Source organism: Pelobates fuscus, chromosome 12 (assembly GCF_036172605.1).
Source record: "Pelobates fuscus isolate aPelFus1 chromosome 12, aPelFus1.pri, whole genome shotgun sequence".
In the NCBI taxonomy this organism is placed as follows: Eukaryota; Metazoa; Chordata; class Amphibia; order Anura; family Pelobatidae; genus Pelobates; species Pelobates fuscus.
In genome coordinates this window covers 12077325-12104915 of record NC_086328.1, presented here as the reverse complement: position 1 = coordinate 12104915, position 27591 = coordinate 12077325, and the positions used below count along the sequence as shown (strand labels likewise).

Here is a 27591-nt window from a genome sequence, read left to right as displayed (position 1 = left end):
CACACAGTAGAACAATACTCAAAGAGGAACTAACGGCCCTGCTCACAAGAGCTTACACTCTAGCTCCTGCCTATTAATATGTCCCCATTCAATAAAATGCATCCAATTTGTGTAGTATATTAATGGCCATGCTTACATTCTGCATATTAGATTAAGTCTAAACATAAAATAAATAAAATGACCTGTACATCTATATTATGTGTTTTCTAATCAGAATTTTTTTTCCCTAGCGTGTAGAATAAAGCATGGATAAATAACGCTGACTGATATAAAATCTGCATTCTACATTGACTGTCCCTGCATGTACGGGCTGCGCCGGATGGCGAGTGAGCAGCGTTCTCACATAGCAGCATGTTTTGTTTTAGATCTACTCTGGAATGGGTTGTGTGAGGGCGACAGGCGGCTGAGCCCAATGCAAGCTATGCTCATGACTGTTGTCATTAGTGTCAGGATGTGAGCTCTCCAAGGTGCTGAACACCCAGGAATTAGCAGAGATACAGTATTTATAAACAGCCTTCCTCTCAGACCTGCTCACAAACAAACACACTGATCTGTGCATTGCATACATAGCTGGCAGTGATTATTGAAATTGTATCATCCAACCTCTATTGTTTTTCCTTCTACAAGGAGAGTGCAGACATTCACAGTCAAACATACATACCGCAAGTAAAGCAGTGGTTTAAATAACAAATATAGAAAACAAACAAAAAAACAAAATACAGTGTTGACACAATAGGATTCATAATATAACCTGTATCTCTGTGTCTCTCCTGGCTTACTGTGCTGTATGTGGGCCGAAGCACCATGGCCCATGGAGGTGATATAGAGCTTATGTCCATTCACATACTATGTACAAGGGAAAAGGACCCAGAAAGGCCTTGTGACCTGGTTTCAGACATTCACATTGTGCATGGTTTCAGTTCATACAAGGTGATTGTAACCAAAGAGGTGGCTATTCCACAGAACAAAGGTGAGCCACGCGACTCAGTGAATAATTGCATTTACTTGTATGTATAAGATACAAAAATAACAGGCGCAGAACCTATTTAATTTTTAAGAAAAATAATTGAAGGGGGAAAAAAATACAGTTTTCTGTCTGTCATACCTCTCTGAAGAGGATGTAAAGGCTGAAAGCAGCATCTGGGCTTGGTGGATCTCATATGTAAAGGGGGCAAACCAACATCCTGGTTCTAGACGCCCTGGCGAGTAGGATCAGTGTATTATACAAATTGTAGAAAATCTTTGTAGCGTCACCTGTAAGCCAACGTTTGTCTCAGACAATAGAGAAGATACATTTAACGGTTTATTCTCTGTGCTCTGCTGTATTCCATTTTAGGATTAGCTAACTACCACATTGCCAGCTGTTATCTTACTACAACTCCCATAATCCCTCGCCAGCTGTAACTGAACAAATCCCAGAGTCTCACAGGCAGCCTAAACTTGGTCTAGACAGATCTCCTCATTCTCCCTGAAATGTTACTGAATGGCAAACGCAAGAGACTTCATCTCGCTTTATAGTGGAAGACAGGGGAGGGAGGATAATGCACATTACCCAATTATTAGCTCTGCTGATCCATCTTAAAACCTACAGCTGCAGATGAATGCTACCATTGTATTCCTAATGTACATAACACTGGGTGTTTGCATAATTCATGACTGCCCACAGATCCTACAATGAGAGGGATAGGCAAAGTCGCTTCGCTCTATTTAGTGTCGAATGTTCACAGCGAAGGAAAATCTAGGTTGAAAACAGTTAATTTCATTGGTTTTGATTGCACACAGCTGGGTTAATAGTGTGATGGGACTTGTGAGATACTCGCATACAGAATCTGAGAGTTAACCCAAACCAAACTACAACTATATTGCTTTGAGTGACCTGCAAAACAGATGTCAGAAACAGATTTGGAATTCAAGTCTTGAAAAAAACGGCTTACTGGCAGAATTGTGTCAGTAGCCCACTAACTAATATCTTCCATACTCTGTGTTATATCATATCATATATGTTATCAGTATTTTAAATATGTCACTTAAAAAAAATTATGTCACTTAAAAAGTTTTTTTTAAGACATGAATTCCAAATCTGTTTCTGACATCTGTTTTGCAGGTCACTCAAATGCAATATAGTTAAACCTTCTAATCTAAACTTTCCCAAAACTATGAGTTTAGCCCTTGAAATGATGGTGTTCGGCCCCCTATCCATTTAACGCAGGACAAAACAACTGCCTAATGCCATTTTATATCTGTGCAATACAGTACTGTACATCTATGTAAATCAAACATTCACATGAATGTAAAATAATCTGCTTTGGATGACGAATTTAAAATGGATATTAAATGCTCAGGGGAAAAAAAATGTGCTATAAACTTAATATCGGTTTGTCAGATCTCATTAGTTACCCCACTCCAATAAACCCACTGACAGATTTACTTTATTGTGCAGTAAAGCATGTTAGGGCTTATTAGAAAATGTTATATTAATACTGTAATTAAGGTCCACACAATCTGACCTGAGCCGGATGAGCAAACCTTTGAGGAATTGTGGACGTGATGACATGAACGCTGAAAGGTGCAAAACGCGTTGTGTTATTTATAAGGTTCAAAATCGAATTATTAGCAGCAGCTGCAAATCTATGTACATGCTGCAAATCTATGAAAACATGGACAAAAGTATGGTGAATTTTAGATACAATTCTCTACCATCCTGTATGTAAATAAAATGTGGGATATATTTATATTGAATGAAAAAAATTGAATTGCAAGTACAAATATGACCACGTGGCTCACGCTTAGCATTAAACAGTTGCTCAATTATTTATATGCAACCCACATTATCGCCTCCATGTGATCCCTTGTCATATGTGAGTTCACATCTATACAATGAGAACTGTGCTAAATCCCTAATGAAGGGCTGAATCAGTGTTACTCTGTGCATAGAATAAAGTCATGTGTGGTCTAATGGTCAAGTGTGGTCTTATGTGTTTTAATACCATCAGTAAATAATCCTAGAGATTGAGACATAAACCTGTTCATTTGTATCTAATTGATTTATTCCCTAAAACAGCTTTCTAAATTCAGGGAGGGGGAAGAAACGGGGTAAAAAAAAACCATTTAAAATATCCAAACTGTATTTTTTGAAATTGTACAAATGTTTTTTGTGGATCACTCACTATGAGTCCTCTAGCTGCGGAGGATTTTAAAACCCATATAATTAGATTATAGCTGCATGGCATCAAGTCACATGTGCTTCAGTTATGCAAAAACCACAGCTGACACATTCCCCAGAATTCCAAGCGAGTGGCATATGGAACCACACAGTGAGTGAATCATCAATCATACAACGTTGCTGTGACAGGCATGATATAACCAAGCAAGCACAGCTGCTTGTCACAAGACAGGATAAGATTTGTGGCAATTAAACTCCATGCAACGTTATTGATCCCCTATCTGCAATTATTCTTCAGCAGGCAAGATCATGGTTGTGACAATCCAACTCCAAGCAGTTCTATCGATGTGCCATCTACAGATACATTTTAGAAGCCAGGATCCCGTTTGTGGCCAATATACTGATCAGATCTACAAGAATGGCTACCGATGAGCCAGGATCCAATTAGCTACAATCAATATCCATGCATTTACACTGTATTAATGATCTACAACTCCATGCATCTTTATTGATGGTTAATCAGGTTACAGGATAAGAATTGCAAATCAGGAGCAATTCTAGAGTTTCAGAGGCAGGTGTCATATCAGGCACTGCAAGCAGCTGTTTTTACAGGGATGCCAAAGAAGGCTGTGCTAGCAATAGCTCAGGTCACTGGAATGGTTCTCCTGCCAATGTTTTATACGTGTCATATCCCAGTTATTTGGCAATCCATTTTGGTGTTGGTGTGACAACAGCCAAGTCTCTCTCCCAGCACCCAAAGCCCTCTTATTAGCCTAATTAATAAGGGTCTTCTCTGACAAATTCATTTTCTTCTGGATGATGAGAGACATTGAGCAGTGATATACAAGATAAAATCCCTACCAACTGGATTACATAAAAACCTCCACAATGCAATATTTCCCTGTCCTACCCCTCCTCTAGAATTGCCCATTCCATGTATAGCCAGGCTAAGGAGAAGGAAAAACAAGGGGAACTGAAGCACAAGCCACGTCACTAGCACCCATTGAAGGAAGATGCATGTAAGGCCCACAAGGTAGAGTGGTAACCACATAGGTGAGAGGCTTCTTAGACTGGGCATAATTCAGCCAGTTGACGAGAGTAGCCACCAAAGCCTATTGACTCAAAAAGTGGTAAAAAAAAGAAAAAAAAGAAAAAATGTTTTTGTGCCTTGTGGCCTTAACATACGAGAACAGAATAGTCGGGTGGCACAATGACATAGAATCTGGCACTTGAGTAAAAAAATTTTTACAAAAATAATTTTCGAGTCAAAACATGCATTTACGTTCCTCCTGGGAGGCAGAAACAGAATTGAGGATTCTAGAGGACTGTCCAGAGAAAGAGAGAATTCTGAAGAGTAGCATTATGGGTGTTTGTACCTCCTCGATTGGCAGAGACGTTATTCCATTTTTTTTTTTGACTTGTGGGATATAACATCCAAGGAAGAAAAATAATGTATGATTTATAGAAAGCACAGCATTTACAAGAGATCCAAAAACTTCCACAAACCGGGCAAAGAGCAACAAATATTTACATCTGTGTGTATCTTGCCTGATAGCCGCTCCATCACATTTAGCAGACGAGGAGAAGGGTTATTGATTATCTCAAGATTATTGTATCTGACCAGGATATAATCCTATTTACAGTTAATGTGAAACATTCAGGCAGAGGGAGGGAAATAAATTGTAAAAATGAGTTGATTGGTCCATATGTATCAATGCAGCAAAATGATACAATTGAATTTGTTTAATAGTTATTGATATTGTATAATGCAATTTACACTAATGCTCACCATAAGGAGAGCACTTCCTTCCGACCCCGTTGTCCTGATCTCCAGACAAACCTGGGATCTGTACAAGACACAGGCTGCAGAAACAGTGCTGGACGGCACACAGTGAGCATTTCTGTCTACAACTCACTGGGTGGGATCCCGGAGTTCGGATCTGGCTATCAGGAAAAGGTGCGGACTGATTCAAACACACAGCTGACTGGGCCTACAAGGGTTAATAATGTCACAACTAGTTTTGGAACTCTGCTACAGTGTAAATAACCAAAGTCACCAAACCCAAAAAAAATTGGCAGAAAAAGGATATACTTTAAACAAAGGCCTAATCCATGTTCAACATTCAGTAAATTGTGCAAGAAAGGGGGCGGTGATTATATTTTTAGGGGTATTGGTTAATTTGTGAACTATATGCACTATGGATAGTTTTACGTTGTTATGATGAATGTAGGAAGTTATAATACAAGATAAGATGTAACATGCGTTAAGATGTAACGTAAAGGATTGTACATGCATGTAACGCATAGGTAATGGGCTGCATGACACTATTCTTATTTAGACATTTAGATTGTGGCAAATATCACTTCTCAGCCAATCATGGTGTTAGAGGAAATTGACATTAAAGGACCACTATAGGCACCCAGACCACTTCAGCTTAATGAAGTGGTCTGGGTGCCAGGTCCAGCTAGGGTTAACCCATTTTTTCTATAAACATAGCAGTTTCAGTGCTGTGTTATATGTATTGAATAGGATTTATAATTAGCAGTATGTGTCAGTTTTAAAAGACATTTATCACTCAAACACAATTTTTTTTTTCTTTTTTAATTCTTTATTTTATTTGCGCTTGGAATAACAGTAAGCGTGCAGAGCCACAACAGCTGCTGCCAGCATAGCCGTAGCATTGTACATTGCGGCATTTCAAAACAGCACCTTTTTTATAATATGGAATGAACAAGTTCTGAGGTATCATCGACTAGTAGTGATTAATAAACTTGCTATAATACGAAGTAATCGAGCTAGGCAATCTTGGTAGTTAATAACTCAAACACAATTTTTAATGCATCCATAAGAAATCACAGTGTTCTAGAGCAGTGATTTTCAAGCAGTGTGCCACAAACAGTCTGACCTTAAGGCTAGAATATTTTGAACCAAGTCCTCATATTTGTTTTATGTTGTTTTACCAAGTGTTGGTATTAAGTTTGCGATTGCTATCTGGCCTTTAAATTTGACTTCATATTGTGCCTTGTTCCAATAAACAAATAAATAAAATTAAAAAGCATAAAATTGTGAAGCACTCTTCTAGAGAGATTATAAACTACAAAAATATTATTTTTCTCGAAGAACAGTTTAGAGGGAGGGAAAATAAAAATCTAAAGAAAAACCGCACTCTGACCACATATACCACACATGGACAACCTGCACAGAGAGGGAAATAGTGGTTTCAAAACAAAGTTCATTGACAGCGATATTTACAGCCTTGAAAATGAACACAGAATAGAACCATGATTGTACATCCTCAGCTTCACAAAAGTGGAATTCATGGCAAAAAATGCTACTTAGAAATCTGAATCCGTGTAAAACAAAGAGACAAATAATCTGGATAAAAAGCTCAAAGTTCTGGACCTCTGAGGAAAGGAAACAAGTTATATGGTCTGATGAATAATTTTTAACCCTACTTTCTATATCCAGGTGGGTCTATGTTTGAAGAAACCCAAAGGATACCTTCACACATTATTTGTGTTGGCAGTTGTTAAGAATGATGGGGGAACCAAAATAGTGTAGGCAGCCATTGTTCAACAATTATTAGCCCTAATTATTGGCCTGCATGGTCATATGCCATCCACTTTACAGGAATAGCTGCACTCTATAGCAGGAGGTCCCAACCCAGACCTCAAGGCATGTCAACATTTTATGTTAGGCGTTCCACAGTTTTAATTATATGGGGACCACTGACAAAAGCTGGACTGTCTAGGTGCCTTGAGGATGGGGTTGGGAAGCACACTCCCCAATGGCACTAACACATTACCTTTATGATGTTCCCACATGCCGGTACGATAAATCATGTTGGTAAGAAGATTTAAGACTGCAGAGAATATACTCGAATTTAATTCACAGCCTCCTCAATCACCAAATCTAACCATCAATAACCCTTCTTAGGGAAGTTCTGGAGCAAAGTTTGAGAAATCGACTTCCATCTCCTCCCTTGATCCAAAAGCCATGGGATCTAAAGATATTAAAGAGTGCCCACTCGCCAACCACGTATGTCAGAACATGTAGAACAGCATTTCAAGAAGGAGTGAACATAACGGAAAGTAATAAGTAGTATTTCACCAACTGTCTGATTAGAACCTTGATATACTGCTTTAATTTATCATCTCCGGATTTTAAAATTAAATTAGTTACCGATCTAAAACTATATCTATTTTTGTGCTCTGTTCTTCGGTATGAGAATATATTCATAGTGAAATGGACTCTGTAGGAGTAATCTCTCCAAGTAAGGTTTCAGCCCATTGGAAAATATATCAAATTAATGCACAAATATTCGGGGACATATCAAACAAGACCTGGTGCAAATTCAAAGACAACCAATCCAGGTTTAAAGCGAGTCTTAAGCTGCACAAAGTAGGGTCACAAAGAAACTACAGCTGTTTAAGGAAATCTGTTTATTGCCGGGAGTTCTAAAATAAAAAGCCCCGTTGCTGATAATGCCAGTGTAACTGGGCTGGATTGTGGCCGCATGTGACTTGGTAGGTACTGCCTGGTTAGAGACAGCCTACATCACTTCAGTTTCACTTGTATTGTGTAATTACTGTAATCATCTCATATCCCACACTCTGAATTAAAGGTTGCGATGTGTCAGGAAAATTCGATTTTAAAAATAGGGCAGAAGGGGGGGTTTCAAAACACACAGTATATTACAAAACAATTGTAAAGTTTCTTATTCTGTTGGAAGTCCTAGAGCACATAAATATAATTTTTGCAAGTGCCAGAGGGGCGAGAGGAAAATTGCGTTACTTCGAGTTCTGATTCTTGGAAGGTGATGGCAGGGAAAAGCTCGACAGAGAGTATGTTCTAGTTAAACATTGAGCTGTCCGCACGCTACGATATACTGGGAAATGTAAGATAGGAGATAAAATGTGAATCCACAAAATACCAGATCACCATAGAACAGCAATGTGTAACCATTAGCACTGCAGAAGACTGGGACTTAATTTCCCATGATGCTGAGGAAGCCTATTGGGACAGGTCATGTCGAACAATTAGTGTTTGCTGATGTATGATATGATACAAGATTCATTTGTCAAAATAATTAACAAAATGAGACAGAAAAGGTGCTCAAAGACCTGACTTGTATTTTCTACATTTGTGTGTGCGCGCGTGTGTGTCTGAGCTGACATACAAATAGACTATGAACTACCACAACACTACGCTGAGACTTGACACTTGACCAGAGAACTGGAACAAAGTTACTGTAGTGGAAACATTAATTTGGAAAATATTCCAACTTGACTCCTTTGGCCTGGCTGTAAATATTCAATTCTCTGGTCAGATTCTGACAACTCCCAGTTTACTCAATAACTCAAGAATCCGACAAGGCTCAGGAGACTATATGATGGCTGTCAATCTGATCAGTCAGGTTTTTAACTAAAAGAATGTTGCAGAAAAGGACACACTTTTAAGAAACATTACTCGCTATTGGCGACTCTCAGATTGTCACGGTTGCCCAAGCCAATGCTCCCAACATTTGCGAGGATGGCAGGAGAGAAAATCAAAATCAATTTGAATATGGTTTACCATGCGCAAAGTAAGAAAGCGCAAATGTGGAAAAATCAACATGATATCGGTATGAATAAAAATCATGAACAAAAAATACAGGAATAAGGTAACTACATAAATAACACTTTAAAAAAAAAAAAAAATTAAACAAAAACATATTAAAAAACAAGAAGGCAAAACAAACATATAAATATAACTGCTTGGCATAGATGGAAAGAAATGCATAAAATAATGCATTTTAGCCAACACCCATAACTAAAAACAAGTTAAAGACGAAATTACTGCCAGATCAACCAAAAGTGACCGGTGTGGAAGCCTATAATTGGAAAATGAGGACAACATGGTTTGGATTGCAGCAGTAATTGGGGAATCAAATATCAAATGGAATAATATCAAATCACTAAGAATTAAAGACACTCTAAATACCTGATTGAATAATATTAAAGGACCACTCTAGTGCCAGGAAAGCATACTCGTTTTCCTGGCACTAGAGTGCCCTGAGGGTGCCCCCACCCTCAGGGACCCCCTCCCGCCCGGCTCTGGAAAGGGGAAAAGGGGTAAAACTTACCTTTTTCCAGCGCTGGGCGGAGAGCTCTCCTCCTCCTCTCCGCCTCCGTTCCTCCCCGTCGGCTGAATGCGCACGCGCGGCAAGAGCTGCGCGCGCATTCAGCCGGTCGCATAGGAAAGCATTCATAATGCTTTCCTATGGACGCTTGCGTGCTCTCACTGTGATTTTCACAGTGAGAATCACGCAAGCGCCTCTAGCGGCTGTCAGTGAGACAGCCACTAGAGGAAAAAGGGGAAGGCTTAACTAATTGATAAACATAGCAGTTTCTCTGAAACTGCTATGTTTATAAAAAAATTAGTTAACCCTAGCTGGACCTGGCACCCATACCACTTCATTAAGCTGAAGTGGTCTGGGTGCCTAGAGTGGTCCTTTAAGGTATTTTACTAAATATATAAAAAAAAATGGTTTTCTAAGTATTGGAATTCAATACAAAAAATTTTTAAAAATCACAATACCGGTTATATTAACCTTGTAAAGTTGAAGGGTTGAGTCGATCAGGTAAGTTAGGATACATACAGTACAGTTAGTACATTAACCAGCTGAGCTATCAGATTGTCTATGGTTATTTTAAATATATTTTAGATTTAAGGCATGTATTAAAAAAATAGATTGTAAGCAACCAATTGGTTCTCGACTGCCTTTGAATGTAAATTTCTGTGTGGCTCAGCTCACTGGTAGACATGGGTTACCCCCAAATATATGTATGTGGGTTTTTATTTATACTGCATGGACTAAAGGTATTGGGACACAAATTTTAATTATGGAATTCAATAAGACCCATTTCCACAGGTGTATAAAATAAAGCACATAGTCTCCATTTACAAACATTTGTGGAAAAAAATGCTCAGTGCATTTAATTGTGGTACTATGATAGGGTGCCCCCTTTGCAATAAGTCAGTTTGTGTAATTTCATTCGTGCTAGATATTCCATGGCTAACTGTAAGTGGTATTATTGGAAAGTGGAAGTGTTTAGGAATGGCAGCAACTCAGCTACAAGTGGAAGACCACGTAAAGTCATAGAGCAGGATCACCGAGTGCTGAGAAGAATGGTGCGTAAAAGTTACCAACGCTCTGCTGATTCCATAGCTGAAGAGTTCCAAACTCCTACTGGCATTAATACCAGCACAAACACTGTGCATTGGGAGCTTCATGGAATGGGTTTCCATGGCCGAGCAACTGCATGCAAGCCTCTCACATTACCAAGTACAATGCCAAGTGCCGAATGGAGTGGTGTAAAGCACGCCATCACTGGACTCTGGATCAATGGAAACGTGTTTTTTTGAGTGACTAATCACTTTTCTCTGTTTGGCAGTCTGATGGGTGAGTGAGTTTGGCAGATGCCAGAAAACGGTTACCTGCCTGAATACATTGTAACAACTATAAAGTTTGGTGAAAGATGGATAAATTGTATGAGGCTGTTTTAGGGCTTGGGTTAGGCCTCTAACTTGCAGTAAAGGGAAATCTTTACCAAGATATTTTGGACAATGCTATGCTTCCAACTTTGGAACAGTTTGGGGAAGGCCCTTTCTATTGCAGCATTACAGTGGCCCCGTGCACAAAGCAAGTCCATAAAGACATGGTTGGGTGAGTTTGGTGTGGAAGAACCCTGATCTCAATTCCATCAATCACCTTTGGGATGAACTGGAAGGGAGATTGCGAGCCAGGCCATCTTGTCCAACATCAGTGTCTGACCTCACAAATGCTCTACTGGATGAATGGGCAAAAATCCCCACAGAAACAGTCCACAATCTTGTAAAAAGCCTTCCTAGAAGAGTGGAAGCTGTTATAGCTGCACAGGGAGAACCAACTACATATTAATGTCTATGTATTTAGAAGTCCCTGATGGTGTAATGGTCAGGCGTCTCAATACTTTTGTCAATATTGTATATATCTAATTTGGGTAATACAAAGGTACATGATTTTGATTGGCAGTTCTTGTTAGTATTGAAATTCTAGAATATAATTAATAATCTAAACATGAATGGATGTTTTATTTTACACTTTATATAACTGTCCATTTTATGCTCGAAATAAATCAAGTGCTATGGATCCAACTCTTTGAACACTAGACACTTTACTTCCGTAAAAACTGTGGTGTAAATCTTTAATGACGCCTTCTCGAAGGTTTAGCATCATAGGAGTTATTCTACTACAGCCGGGGGCAGGGGGCTTCATTGCCAGCCCTGTACTAATTTGTCAATGTTTGGTTTAAATAGTTGAATGTAAAGGTTTAAGTGTTCCCCGTTTAGAGCAGCAGGTTTCCTTTTGCGGACTATCAATACAGCAACACAAATATTGTTTGTTTGTTTTTTCGTTAACCACTGTTTTATGACTAAACAAAGTGTTAAACTATGAGCCAAATAGGCTGTAGGAAATATCTGAATTTGATATTTTTTTTCTTAAATCAACTGATTTTGGGCCTAAGTGTAAAACCGTCCAATAATCATAACTTTCCAATTAGTGAATAAGCTTCAGGTGAATGGGCTGTTAATGAGGTGAGCAATACTTTTGAAAAGTCCAACACCCCAACCATGCTTGAAGTCTAAAAGCAACTATGTCTGCTACACCAGATCCTAAATATATCACGGTCCTGCTACTTCCGCGAAAAAAAACAAACCCAGCTAAATAGACACTAATTATAGTTGGTGTCGCTCACTTATCATAATCAGATCTGTAGAACACAAACAGAACGTTCATTGCATTTCAACATGAAGATTGAATTTCTATTAGCGCGAAAATGCAATCCTTAATTAAACACCCCTACACTTCAGTCAAGAAAACCATTTCAGATGAAACCTCACTTGGCGTATCATTCCAAACACCTCCTCTGCGGTTTTGGGATCACAACTCCCATTATGCTCTGAAATCCTGGTACTGGTATAGAATTACAGGAGTGATAATCTGGAGGACTGACATTTGGGGTCTTAGCTTTAGGTCATGGTTCCACAATGTATCTAATTGAACATTGCAGTGAACGGGTTAACAGGAGGATGAATTTAAATGCAATCAAGCAAGCGGAGTCATCTATCATAGTTAAGGCAAGAATGTATTCACTAAACTCGGGATGGTAAAGAAATTACTTTGGAACTGCAAATGTTAGGCTAAGATAGTTGTGCTAGAAGAACAGGTGAGTTATGAGAATATTTCCATATGGGTTCATTTGGCTTAGAATTTGTATTGGTCTTGTCAGTTCTCCATGTTTTATAGTTTAGTTCATAAAAAAACATTTTATTTTTTTTGTGCAATACAATTTTATAAGCTTTTAGTGAAAACTGTGACTTTAAATATGGAAAAATATTTTTATACACTAATGGGATCAACGCTCTGTCAGACAGCATGCAGATGGTAAATCCAATTTGGACAGAAAGAAAGTAAAAAAAATAAAAAGCACTATGCGTTTTGCTACTACAGTTCCTCTGCCTCTTCAAAGTGTAGAGGCAAAACGCGTTGTGCATCACATCATCAGAGGGAGATTAGAAATGTGTTCTTAAGCAGCAACTACCGAAAATCAAGAATTACAATGGATATTACATTAATATATAAAAAGAACAAACACGATTGGTGTGGTGTGCTATATAATCAATCACATTAATATATGCCCATAGGGAATGCATTTTCAGGCTCCAAATGCTTTATCATGTACACTTGTACAGGATACAGGTACAAATACTGGATACAGGTAAAAATGTACAAATACTGGATACAGGTACAAATGTACAAATACTAGATACAGGTAAGTACAACATTCTGTGGTCCAGCCCTGGAGGAAGGATAACCTTACTAGGGATACACTATAACCTATGCAGACATACAATGTATTGTACAGTATCACCTGTCCATTTTCCACATGGATCAAGAAAGCATTTTTATATTTTGTTTTTTTAATAATTTTTATGTAAAAATTGCACTGCCTTCTGTGGGACAGTAAGAACACAGGCTTAATCACTATATGGCAAATTGTGCCAATCAGCAGATAATCTTCAAATCTGCCAGATTACGAGTTTGGGTCGTTTGGTCTCGAATTTGCAGTCTCCTCTCAAATCATTCTTAGTTGGATTATGCACTACAGCAGAAATTTACAGCAAGTGACCACAGAATTTAAAATTGACATGAAGAAGTGTGAAATTAGCGCCTACGCCAACGCATTAAATGATTTTCAACAGGAATGGTCTGAGCCATAGCAGAATTATAGTTATAGAATTAATATTAACCCCTTAAGGACCAAACTTCAGGAATAAAAGGGAATCGTGACATGTCACACGTCATGTGTCCTTAAGGGGTTAAGGAACTTTGTTGTAGGTGATTTATAGAAAATAAAAAAAACAGTTAAGTTTTAAGATCACTTCACCGCACAAGAATTCCCAGTCATTCGATACGTGACGGTATCGGACACATATTACAATAAAAAGCCATAAAATCACAGTAACAAAAAAAAAAGTTGAAACAGACCCCTCTTTTTTTGTTTTTTGCAGAACATCTGATTATAAAAGGTTTCATGGCAAGTAAACCTTCCAGTTGCTGTGTAGTATTGGTGCTGAGGCTGGCAGGATAGCGAGATATAAGGGTGTTTTTTTTGCCTCGCTAATGATAAAGACACTGCAGAACAACACTGAACGTCTAGATCTCTCTTAGGAGACTCTAGCAAATAAGGCCTGCTGCTGTTTATTATGCTGACATTTCGCAAGCGGAGAGGGGGGGTGGGGGGTCTGTCTGCTAATAAGGTAGTTGAAAAGCTACAGCCACTGGCAATTGATTTTATTCAGCGTTTCATCTTTTTCAGCCTGTAAACAAGTATTGGCCTTTTTTTATTTATTTTTTACCAACGCTCTACACGGCCGTCCCTGGTTCCGTTGTATTTGTCATGTGTGTCACATGCTATGGTGGCACACAACATACGGCAGGTTTGCAGCAGATGGAGGGGAGCAGTGAGCGAGGCCTGGGTGGTGAATTTGCAGCACGGAGCTGCGGGCCTTGGGCCCATGCAGCAGTTAGGAGGAGCGTGAATGAATAGAGGATCCTCTCCTGGGGAAACAGACCTCAGGATAAAGTATTGATCAAGACTCAGAAACGTTTAGTCTGCTATAGGTTTATCAGCACAGCAGTCAGTCACGGGTCTGCCAATGTAAGAATGCATAGGGTTGCGAAAGATTTTGCGCATCAATAGCCTCCGGCATCAGCAATACTGGCTGGAGAACCAACGCGTACGCTTTAAAAACCCATGAGCAACACAGCAGAAATATAACCCTTTGATAGCCAGAGGGCCATGCAGGAGCTTTTTCCATTGTAGCACTGAGAAGGCACAGGGTTTGGCTGTTTAAATGACAAACTATTACAGTCTTCAGACGCCAATCTCTCAAAGTGGCATTAACTATTCAGAGTCAATCGGAAAAGGTAGGGGCACGGAAGGAGCTGCAGCTGGAATTGGTGCCTTCTTAGACAAGATTCCAACCTCCTTCTTACCCAGAGTCATAAAGAAAAAACGCCCCAGGACCCGTGTGTTAGGGCTATTATCCTGGAGAATGGGCCTTGATTTAAGATTTACCCGTTTTATCGAAAAATGCCACAATAAAAAATAAAAAAAATAAAAAATATCAGGAACAGAGACCTGCTGAACCCGGAGATTGCAGTGATTTCCTGTTAAATCAATCTACTCCTTCTCCAAGCTTCAGGCATTCCTTGAGGAAACATAGGAACCTAATAATTTTGTTTAATCAATCTATCTTAGCAGGTAAAGCGGTCTTTACACATAGCCTGGCATTCGATTTCTTGGAATTCATAGGGGGTGGGGGTGGAAGCAGTATCTAAAGATGTCTCGGTCGTAGGTTAACTCTGGGCAACAAGTTCCCATGTTCAGCTATGACGGAGAGAACAGAGAGCACTAAACACCCCAACAACACGCTACACAGTGTGATGTCCAAGAGATGACAATTAAAGTAGGTTTGACCAATAGGTATACCCCCAGCTATTGTGTAACTGCTAGCCCCATAATTTATTGCAGGTTTACAGCTCTATGACAACTGGGTGGGCATACATTTTGGTCAATTCTGAGTCACCTGTTTATAAACAGAATATTCAGTTATAATATTACAAACCCCAAGCTTGGGAAGTGCAATTGTAAAGTTATGAAATCAGTGTCAGCTATGAAGGATCAGCTCCATGTTGTATGATGAGAGATTCCATCTACCCTGAGAATGTCCCATCGCCAGAGAATCTGCCCTGTCCCACGCAGAGAATCTGGCCCATCCCGCACAGAGAGCCAGAGAATCTGCCCCATCCTGTGCAGAGAATCTGCCCCATCCCGCATGCAGAGGCAGAGAATCTGCCCAATGCTGCACAGAGAATCTGCCCCATCCTGCACAGAAAGCCAAAGAATCTGCACCATTCCGTGCAGAGAATCTGCCCCACCCCGCGCACAGAGAGACAGAGAATCTGCACCATCCCGCTCACAGAGAGACGGAGAATCTGCACCATCCCGCACAGAGAAACAGAGAATCTGCCCCATCCTGCACAGAGAAACAGAGAATCTGCCCCATCCTGCACAGAAAGCCAAAGAATCTGCACCATTCCGTGCAGAGAATCTGCCCCACCCCGCGCACAGAGAGACAGAGAATCTGCACCATCCCGCTCACAGAGAGACGGAGAATCTGCACCATCCCGCACAGAGAAACAGAGAATCTGCCCCATCATGCACAGAAAGCCAGAGAATCTGCACCATCATGCACAGAAAGCCAGAGAATCTGCACCATCATGCACATATAGACAGAGAATCTGCCCCATCATGCACAGAAAGCAAGAGAATCTGCACCATTCCGTGCAGAGAATCTGCCCCATCCCGCTCGCAGAGAGACAGAGAATCTGCACCATCCCATGCAGAGAATCTGCCCCATCCCTCGGGCAGAGTCAGAGAAACTGCCCCATGCCACACAGAGAGCCAGAGAATCTGCCCCATCCCGCACAGAAATCTTGAGATTGTAGTAAACATGTTGCAATTTGCCAGGTACACTGATTAATAAAGATCATGTGACTTAATCCGTTATTGCCGGAATCTGATCAGCACATATTATAAAAATGTATAGCAGAAAGGCAGAGGCAATGCAGACCTTTAACATTACACAGATTAGATTTTTTTACCCCCAGTTTGCACAGGGATTGTGTATTGTGCTGACCATATTTCCGCAGGCACATAATGTATGTGAAATCTCCTTTCCACTGGCCATACCTGTTTCAGATCACTCCCCTGATGCACATACATAGATAGCCACAGCTAGATGTGTCAGTCTAACAGATTAATACAAGTGTAACTGCAGAGATCTAAATAATCTTTTAGGCCTCTCATGAGCCAAGAACGAGACTACAAGGGTTCCCAGCGTCAGCAATACAGATTCAGGGTACCCGTGCTGTCATTAAACAGTTTGGGAGGAAGAGCTCAGGGCCCCATTCACTAAACAGTTAATATTGATCAACTGAAAATCAAACAGCAAAATTCAGGCTACGAAAGGACGGGTTATCCAAATCAGTTATCGGAGTCAAGGTAGGCAATTTATTGTTTGGAAAACAAACATAAACTTGACTTCAATGTACAGGCTTTGTTTAAATCAGATGATATAGTTCTATGTGTGAAAGGTGTTTGAGTTGTATATTCCTAGCTCTTTAAAGGATGGTTGTGGTGGATCATGGGATTGACATGGTTTCACCGTTACTGAAGAGGTACCTGCTGGTTACCCCAAATTCCCAGACTGACTGTTCTATGAATCATTTAATCTAGACATACAGCCTTATACGAACAGCACAAACATGGAACTAGGAGAGAAAGAATGTTTCCAAAGACCTTACTTCACATCCTCATATTGTACTGCGCTGCAGACTATGGTGGTATAATTATAATAATAATAATAATAATTCCTCTCTGAACTCCGTTCAATGGCTGTGTTCTTCTTCAATAGTTACCCTCATTGGGGCATTTCTGATTAATTCGCTGGTAATCAGCTACACCATATAAACACTCAGTGTGGTTGTTAGGCCTCTGTCCCTAATAGGAGGTGGGCAAACTGTTCTTACAAATTTAAACACTTACATCAGCACTCCATTACCAACATCACTGTCCTGGGCCCTACCGCACCAAATGGTACCCTGCATGTTAAATAATACCCCACTGGTTGCTATATGCCCCTGTCACACGGGTTTCATCTCCCCCTGGACCCTTCTTCAATAACTGCCAAGGATGACCGGTGAATGGCTTGGTTGAAGAGCCTACAGTCTAATGCCTGCTTTTTTAAACTTCAAATAGGGCGTGGGGACTGATTGACAGGTCTATTTGCCAAGAGTTTCTACAGCAGTTTAAGTTTTTCTTTCATATATTGCACTGGGCTAGGAAGGGTAGGGGGAAGAGCAAGGCAATGCTAAGTATCTCATCCTATGGGTGACATGAATTACCTCATCCCAGGGATTAAATACAATTGTAACCCCCTCCCAGAGGAGATTTGTACTAATTACCCCATCCCAATGATGATAAATACTAGTTACCCCATCCCAATGATGATATACACTAGTTACCCCAACCCAGGAGTGATATACACTAGTTACCCCAACCCAGGAGTGATATACACTAGTTACCCCAACCCAGGAGTGATATACACTAGTTACCCCAACCCAGGAGTGATATACACTAGTTACCCCAACCCAGGAGTGATATACACTAGTTACCCCAACCCAGGAGTGATATACACTAGTTACCCCAACCCAGGAGTGATATACACTAGTTACCCCAACCCAGGAGTGATATACACTAGTTACCCCAACCCAGGAGTGATATACACTAGTTACCCCAACCCAGGAGTGATATACACTAGTTACCCCAACCCAGGAGTGATATACACTAGTTACCCCAACCCAGGAGTGATATACACTAGTTACCCCAACCCAGGAGTGATATACACTAGTTACCCCAACCCAGGAGTGATATACACTAGTTACCCCAACCCAGGAGTGATATACACTAGTTACCCCAACCCAGGAGTGATATACACTAGTTACCCCAACCCAGGAGTGATATACACTAGTTACCCCAACCCAGGAGTGATATACACTAGTTACCCCACTCTAGGAGTGATATACACTAGTTACCAAACTCTAGGAGTGATATACACTAGTTACCCCACTCTAGGAGTGATATACACTAGTTACCCCACTCCAGGAGTGATATACACTAGTTACCCCACTCCAGGAGTGATATAGACTAGTTACCCCACTCCAGGAGTGATATACACTAGTTACCCCACTCCAGGAGTGATATACACTAGTTACCCCACTCCAGGAGTGATATACACTAGTTACCCCACTCCACGAGTGATATACACTAGTTACCCCACTCCAGGAGTGATATACACCAGTTACCCCAGCCCAGGGGTGATATACACTAGTTACCCCATCCCAGGGGTCATAAATACTAGTTACCCCATCCCAGGGGTCATAAATACTAGTTACCCCATCCCAGGGGTCATAAATACTAGTTACCCCATCCCAGGGGTCATAAATACTAGTTACCCCATCCCAATGATGATAAACACTAGTTACCCCATTCCAGGGGTGACAAATACTAGTTACCCCAACCCAATGATGATCTATACCAGTTGCCCCATCCCAGAGGTGATGTATTTTAGTTACCACCTCCCAGGGGAAATACACACATCCCCCCCCTCCCTGGCTGGCATTGCCCCCCACGTGTCTCTTACCTCCATCAGAGTAGGTCTCGGTGCCATATCCATCCTGTAGCCCGTTGGTCCAGGTGCCCTCGTACTTGGCCCCGTTGCCCGTGCACTCCCGGACCCCATATCGCCCTTTGAAGCCGTTGGTCCACTCGCCCCGGTACACCCACTTGCCCTTGCTCTCCATGCCGATGCCATGCCGCTTGCCCTGTGCCCAGGTGCCCTGGTAGGTGTTGCCACTCGGCCAGGTGTAGACGCCCAGGACCTCGAATCCGTGACTCCAGGAGCCCGAGTACTCGCCCTGGCCCTTGGGACCCGTGCAGATGCCGTGCCCGTGAGCCTTGCCATCCTGCCAGCCTCCGCAGTAAGAGCCCCCATCATCAAAATTAAACCTTCCCCCACTGGACATGCATGTAACTGGGCTGCCAATCCACGCGAGACCGAGAGGGTGAGTGGGAGCGGGGGGCACAGGATGGGGGACCACCAGGGATGGAAAGGGGTGGGGGGGGAGCAGAAAGGGGGGCCCTGGGATCAAGTCAAATTCAGCCTCAGCTTCTGCATCCTGAGCAGGTCCTGATCACAGGAGACCCCACGATCCCGCGTGGACTGCCCCTAGCCAGCAGCTTCTGCAGTGAGCACTCAGCTCCACCTCTCTATGGATCTAGCAGCCCCCCTTCTCATCAGAATAGGGGCAACAGCCCCCCAATCCGTCCTGAGTGGGACCCCACGCACCCCAGCATAGTGGGGGGAGGGAAGGGGAGGGTATCAGGAGAGGTGGGGGGGGGGGGGAGAGAGAGTATCAGGTGAGGTGGGGGGGGACACAGCAATGCAGCTGCCTATCCCTGCCTCACTCAATCAGTCACTCACACTCCCCAGCATCCACTCCCTGCTCTCTGCATTGGCTAAAATGTCTCCTTGGCCCCTGCCTGGCCCCCACTGTGGGTGAGATGGTTCCCCCAAGGCTGGCAGCTCCCTCTCTCTCCTCTCCAGCAAGGTGTTTTAATCCAGTCTCTGTATTAGGAGGAGGAGAGCTCCCACTCCCCCTGCCTCTCCCTCTGCGTGGATTTAAAGGGACAGGAACTGCGTAACATAGAGACAGCCAGAGCACAGCTTCCCAGCAGTTCCTTGGAGACAGAGGCTAATCTCAGACAGGCAGGCCATAGGGTTAGCATTTAGTGCAATGCTTTTCAATGTCAGCACTGGGGAGGGGTTTAATAGAGAGACAGGGACCAGCAGTGATCAGCCTGGGATCCCAACACAGCACTGCTGTCAGCTGGGGATGGGATAGTCAGATTAAATAGAGATACATACAGATACACTGTAACACAGACACCTACATAGATACACTGACTACAGAGACAGAGATTGCTGGACACACTGATAGAAATACAGATACAGAGATTAGATAGACAGACAGACAGAGACAGACAAACAGATAGATTATATTGTCTTTTTATGCTCCTCAGATATTTCCACATTTTACAGTATTACAACCTGAAATGTACATTGATTTTATATGATTTATACTGGCTTGATTTGCATGACATACAAAAAGCAGACAACATCAGCTTTCTATCCCGTTAATATCATCTGGCATTGCCCATCTAACCTCAATTTTAAATGTACTACTTTTATGTCTCCTTTTTTAAGAAATGGGGACTTTCTCCCTGGCATTACTCCCTTTCACTTTACCCGTTTGAAGGCTGTTGGCTTGCGGAGACTAGGGACCCTTTTTGAAGACGTCTCCTTTGACACAGTAACAAACAAGGTTTCTTTGGGTCCTTTTGACGTAGTTATGCCAAACAGTGTCAATAGTCTCGGCTACATCCTGCAATCTTATGTCCTTTGAATCCTTCTGAAGGAATCTTATGTTAATGGTTTGAATTCCACACTTCATTCTACTTTAACTCCTTCCATTGACTGGAAGAATCTTCCTGTGGATAAAAAGGAATTCGAGCTCGGTGGAGAGGTCTCCAATGAGGATTGGTTAGACATGTGGAACATAATGCAAAATCCTCAGTTTGTGTTATCCTTCGAGAACATGAGATTCACACTATGCTTTGGGGACATGTTCCACCTGCTCTCCTCCATGATTTGAGTTTTGTTGGAGACTGCGGACAGATGGGCACATTTATCCATATGTGGCTGATTTGCCACCATGTCACCTTATGTTAGGCTAGTGTCCATTGATAAAGTGAAAATGTTCTCTCCTGTCTCCTCCCTCTGGACCAGAGGTGCTGAAAAGCTAGACCTCCAGATGTTGTAGAACTACAACTTCCAAGATGCTTTGCATGCCTTTAGAATGCAGTTCGAATGACAACGCATCATGGAAGTTGTAGTTTTAAATGATTTGGGGGATCTACATTTTGGGTATCACTGCTCTAGACCATTGGCGTTATCGGCTTTCCAAATCCATCGACTCCCTTAAATCTTATGAAAATAAACGATTTGTTTAAATTGTTCTGGCTTGTGAAGTACTGGCCACACAAAATACCCCCCAGTTTGGCTAAAGTTACTCTGAAGATTAAAGATGACACACTGATTGATAAACTTACTGCTATCCCTACATCATAAGGTGTCGACCCTTGGAATAAACATACAAACTAGTACTGGACTTATCCATCTGGTTTACAGCTCCATCCCTCCTCCTTGTCTCCTCTTATACTTCCATTCCATACTTATTTGCTTTCCTATATATTCCCCTCCATTTAATTTGTGTGGAGATGGTTTCACACTGTATTTTTAATTATATTGTATAATATGATGCTGTACAGTGTGACGTCAGTATGTTTTGCACAGGTTTTTGTGCAGTCAACCTTTTGGGCAATGTTTTTATTTTCTATTATTGATTGCCTTGTTTGCTGTGTTATCCTCATTGTCTTTTGAAAATAAAGAACTGAAAAACAAACGTTTGTTGGTTGGATCCATTTTATCCCCCTTTGGGTCATTATTTGGTTGACCACCTTTGGCCCCAATTAGCACTTGAATGCTTTTTCGAGGATTAATTTCGACTAGCTTTGCACATCTGGATCCTGCAATTTGTGACCATTATCAATGGTAATCCAGTATGGTTAGATGGGCAATTTGGTTCTATCTACAGAACCTAAAAATCAGATTGTTGTCTGGGCTTTGACTGAGTCATTCTAAGACATTCCGGGTCCCGGATTTATCCAGTTCTGTTATTTCCCCCAGTCTCCAGACCTTTTATGGAACGCATCAAAACCCAAATCTATGAAAGCGTTTCAATTTGTCTTTATACAGCTTTTACACAATTCCTCTAGATAGGAGCACAGATCTAAAAGCAGTCTCCCTCTATTTATTTTACCTCCCAACATTAGGAGGTATGTAACCGGGACAGCTCGTGGGCCCTTCAAATGGGCGTCACCAGTGAGGCAACTAATGATACGCATGTGATGTGCTGCCCACGACAGTTCCCTGGTAATCCCAGTTGCGGGACACCAGTGAACTAAATCAGGACAGTGGGACAGAACCCTAAAAGCGGGACATCTGGGAGCCATGCTATATTAGAACAGCAGAAAACCACTCAACTTTCAGATGAAAAGTAAATTATTGTCTCTTACAAGAGTGTTCCCTCCCTCTGCCCCTTATATTGCCTAATTTTATCCTTCTAGATCCCTTTTTCATTCCCAACACCTCCACTTCCCTAACCACACCGCCCGTTTATGGATGTATCTATCAACAATGAGACCCCGCATTAAACAACATTTCAGAAAACCCTTAAAAAAGTTTAAAATATTACTGTCTGTTCAAGATTGATTGGAGCAAACCAACATCACTGACTGCTAACCGGAAATGGAGAGCATATAAACCTGATGTCAGTCCAACTTCACAGTGTAAACAGACCAAAAGACAGCAAATTTCATGGTAGTGAAAGAAATTCCACTTTTGGTTCCGTTTTTACATTCCTCCCCGCATTTATATTTTCCATCTCATGTTATTTGAATACAATTTCCGATACAGACAGATTCGCATATAGTTACAGAAACAACAACGATTTGATAAAGCAGGTAGATGTGTGTCACGTATAGAAGCATACATATGTTTACGTCAAATTTTACTATGACACAATTTGTAGATAAAGATTATAGAAGTTTTTTTAAAAAAAATGTGTATAGAAAGGAGGCTGCCATTGAAGGTTCACTATGAAAAGAAATTATAGATCCCCTGATTAATACATCTATTTTGCTTTTTTGCCTACACCACCACTGTCATTGTTCCATTTTGTATGTACAGTCCAAACCCCATAGAGTGTTACAATACTGGTTAGTAAATACTACAATTAGGGATCTCAAGTTTTACCCTAAGGCCTACGCTACCAGCAAGGTCTACAAATAGCTTGACGCTGCAAACATCACCTGCATTGTGAGCGCTGCACAGGTGCCCCCAAATGATTCCCACACGCCATGATTGTAGTCTTTGCCACTTTGCTGATAGAATACCATCCGCTACAGAAGGCAGGAAGCGTAAGTGCTGTCTGCACACATTGTAAAATCAGCAATCACAGTGAGAACAGGTAAAGGGAGAGAGCTCAGCCGACTGCTTCAACCAGACATGAAACCATAGATATCAATGGAGAAATTCGGATTAATATGGAGGGGAGATAGAGAGGAAAGCATTACTATCTAGGGGTAAGTTTGGGGATAATCACAAAACGCAGAGTCGGCAATGGAATGATCACAAAATGCTGGAGAAGCATAGGGATAAATACTGCACTGAGGGGGGAGAGCCCTGCCACCATGGGCCGTCTGGTGCCAGCATGGTATGCGTGCTGTGGTCAGATGACAGTTTTGCTAGGATTTAACATTAGCCACCCGAACTCTTCTTCTAGGCTGTCTAATGACACCCAATGATGCTGTTGGAGGTGAAGTTGCATCAGGGGGTAATCTTTGTATGTGCAGTGTTTTTATAGCAAACGTCCGGGCACATAACCGCTTTAAGTAAGGTAATTTGTCAATTGAGTGATATGGTGCTTTGAGTAACTCTTTTTTCCACAATACTTTAAGGGACACTATACAATGAGTATAGTATGTCTCTGCAGGCATTTTAAGATAAAAGGCAGTGCTTACATTACTGCGTAGGGACACCTCCAGTGGCAGTCACTCAGACGGCTACTAGAGGTGCTTCCTGGATGTGCAGCACTGACATTCAGCATCTCCACGCTCTGCATGGAGATGCTGAACCTTCCCCATAGAGATGTAGGGAGTCAATGCATCTCTATGAGGAGATGCTGATTGGTGCAGCACTGCCTTTTGCCATGCATGCGCAATATCCTCCCAATGGATTGGCTGAGATCATCAAATTTGTGTGGGTGGAGCCAGCCGCAATGTGCGGTGCTAAAAATAGGTGAGTAAATCAACTTTTTAATCAGAGGTAAGCGGGGGCCAGGGGGCCTGTTAAGTCCTATAGTGTCAACAATACACATTTGTATTCGTGACACTATAGTGTTCCTTTAACACTGTATAACACTGTCTGAATTTTACCCCCTACAATACCAACATTTAAATTGTTGTGAATTTAAAATTTGAAGTCAAGATAGTCTAGTAGTGAATATTATATTTTTTTCCAATTTGGGTGTAGAACATAAATTTCACATTTTATGCTAAAGGTTCTACTCTAGGTACTATTTTTCCAAGCCTAGCATTACCGAAAAGTGATCCCTGAATGGTAGATTCATTGGATGAGGTCGGTTCGATTTCTACACACTACAAAGAGCTTTAAAGCATTTTATTTTTCTAATTTTGTTTTTCAGTTTCCTATTCCTTATGGCTCTTGTATCTTAAAGTGGGTCTGTCACTTCTGAGTTATAATCCCCATGAAATACTGACCGCGTTGAAATTACGTTGAAGTTCCAATGTAGTCCAAAGATACCATAGGACAAAATAGAGACTACTTTGTCTTATAGGCAAGCCGGAGGATGACAAAAAATGGAGAGCTTCATCATCAAACCTTTGTCCAATTCCAGCAGCCGTCACTTGGATTCTGGCATCATCTCGTCCTTCGAGAGACATGATCTATGGAGGCTCCCACGCCTCCGAAAAGTGACAGATTCACTTAAAAGGGACACTATAGCCACCAAAAAATCTTTAGTTTAATGAAGCAGTTTTGTTGTATAGATCATGCCTCTGAAGTCTCACTGTTCAATTCTCTGCCTATAAAGGAGTTAAATCAGTTTTGTTTCTGTTTCCGCAGCCTTAGCCACACCTCCCCTGGCTGTGACTGACACAGCCTGCATGAAAACAAAATGTGGTTTCATTTTCAATCAGATGTAATTTACTTTAAAAGGTTTTATCTCCTGCTCTGTAATTTGAAGTTGAATTATATACAGGAGGCTTCTGCAGGGTTTAGCAAGCTATTAACAGAGCAGAAGATAAGAAATTCTGAATTAAACCGAATTTACAATAAAGGAAATATAAACAATAGATGACTCATTACAGGAAGTGTTTAGGGAGGCGTGACTAGGGCTGTTTAAACAAAGTGAATTAACTTGTAACTGGTAGAAAATTGAGCAGAGAGATTGCAGGGCCATGATCTATACACCAAAACGGCTTCATTAAGCTAAAGTTGTTTTGGTGACTATAGTGTCCCTTTAATGATTATACTGCCCACCTAGCCACTTGCCTTTATGTCGATTTATCATCCTTTTTCTTTTTTTTAAATGCCATATCTCAATATCTGGGTGTACCTCCTGTTTGATTTGTTTGACTGGTAGATTGTGGGTAAATTAATTTAGCAACTTTAATGGAATTTTGTTTCAGCTCCGCCCTTTGCCAGAGATCTTGATCTATATAAGAAAAAGTAATCACTTCTTCTAAAAAAAAAGAAAGGGGAAAATAAAAAGTCAAGGCAAACTCCCCCCTACAAACACACAACAAAGAAAGTGACAGTACCACGTTAAAATGCTGGTGTCACATTTTGTTTGCTACACTCACGGTGATGAGTAATCTCGCAAAGTCTGTGCCTTATTGGGAGTAGGAAATAATAAAACGACTTCCCCATGAAGCACGGTAATCGGGTAATCGCACTGCCTTGTGGTGGGAGAATCAGGAAGGGGGATAAGGATCCATGGGATGGTGTAACCACAATTCTGATGGCAACAGATATCAGCTGCATTTCTACTGTTACAATAAGATGCTGCACTCAAACAGCACTGAGGCCCTCTCAGGAAAGGTCGATGGTACCCTCTGTGAGGGCAGAATGTGGACATTTTGAGCCCTGTACCATAAGTAGCAAGGATTATGCATGTTTCTGCTTCTTTGAGTGTCCTTAACCCCTTAAGGACACATGACGTGTGTGACATGTCATGATTCCCTTTTATTCCAGAAGTTTGGTCCTTAAGGGGTTAAAGACCACTACATACAATTCATTATATTATCTTCAAGCCAAAACAGTTTTCTGCAAGGTTTTGCCACCCTTATATAGGGAGTTGGCATGTAATCAGACACCTAAAAATATTTGTATATATCACATACAGGCACACGATCACCCACACAAACACCTTTTAATATATTACATACACAAACACACACACGTACTGGAGAATATAAATACCACTTGGCAATATTGTCAGAAACAGAAGGTATGTCAAGAGGAAAATGCTGTATATATTGAGAAAGATCTGTACGTATAGTATGTTAGGTGAATGTACAGATAAAGGTATATTAATAAATAAGCAGGTAGTTCGAAATGCATATTTGAAATAATTTTATTGTACAATCACTACTCTTGCATACAAGATACCACAGTGCCCCGACGTATATATTAAATATCAGAGCAATAAATAGGTAACGTGACGGGGTCAGCCGCAATATTGAGCGCGTAGCAAAACAAGCAGGGATTGACGTATTTCTGCCGTAAATTGGGTATTTTAAATATTCATTGGTTCTTTCACGGGAAATAGTAGATAATTCATTGGAATAAAAGCAATCAAAAATTGATGGACTTGTAACGGCACTCGTTATTTAACCACTTCATCGATAAGGAGACCAGACAGGCAGCAAGCAACAGGCTAACCAAAGGGTTAATCTATCTGATCTAGTGGTTGCGAGCGGTAGGGACCAATGACGTGAAATAATTAAGTTTTTTTAAATTGTCTTTGTTCTAAAAAGCTATGTCTACTATTACATATATTATAATAAAGTGAAACAGGTCAATAAGTATCCATTTTTTTTTTGCTGATGAATTCTCTTTTAGTTCCTTGCCCCATCAATGCAACTATTCTACAGCAGATGACGCACTGTTACATGCTACAAACAAAAGCAATGCTATAATAACTATCATAACCTCTCTGTTGTGGGTTGGCGACATTTTTTCAAGCATTCTATGAGAGATCTTTTGACAGGGACACTTCAGTGACAATAGTAAACAGCGACTCCGCAAGGTAGTAATTGTATATAGAATGCTCTGAACTTAGAATCTTTCAACAAAGCATTTAACTCGTTAGCGTTGAATGGTATCACAATCCCAGACACTGTGCTCAACCGATATGTATTCAGCAGCAAAGCAGAACAGCAGAAATCAGCCAGTCAGAGAAGAGAATTTTCCAGAGCTCCTAGTAGGCGGAGCCACCAGCCTCTTCTAG

The 27591-nt window shown here is 41.1% G+C and overlaps 1 protein-coding gene across 1 annotated transcript in view; it reads right to left on the bottom strand.

Moving 5' to 3' along the window:
- Positions 1 to 19773, bottom strand: part of JPH3 (junctophilin 3) — a 102728-nt gene extending 82955 nt beyond the window's left edge. Inside the window, exon 1 of the mRNA XM_063438169.1 lies at positions 19020 to 19773. Within this exon, the coding sequence (XP_063294239.1) occupies positions 19020 to 19401 (382 nt within the window). The 5' untranslated portion in view covers positions 19402 to 19773. The remainder of the gene's footprint in view (positions 1 to 19019) is intronic.
- Positions 19774 to 27591: the final 7818 nt, after the last annotated feature.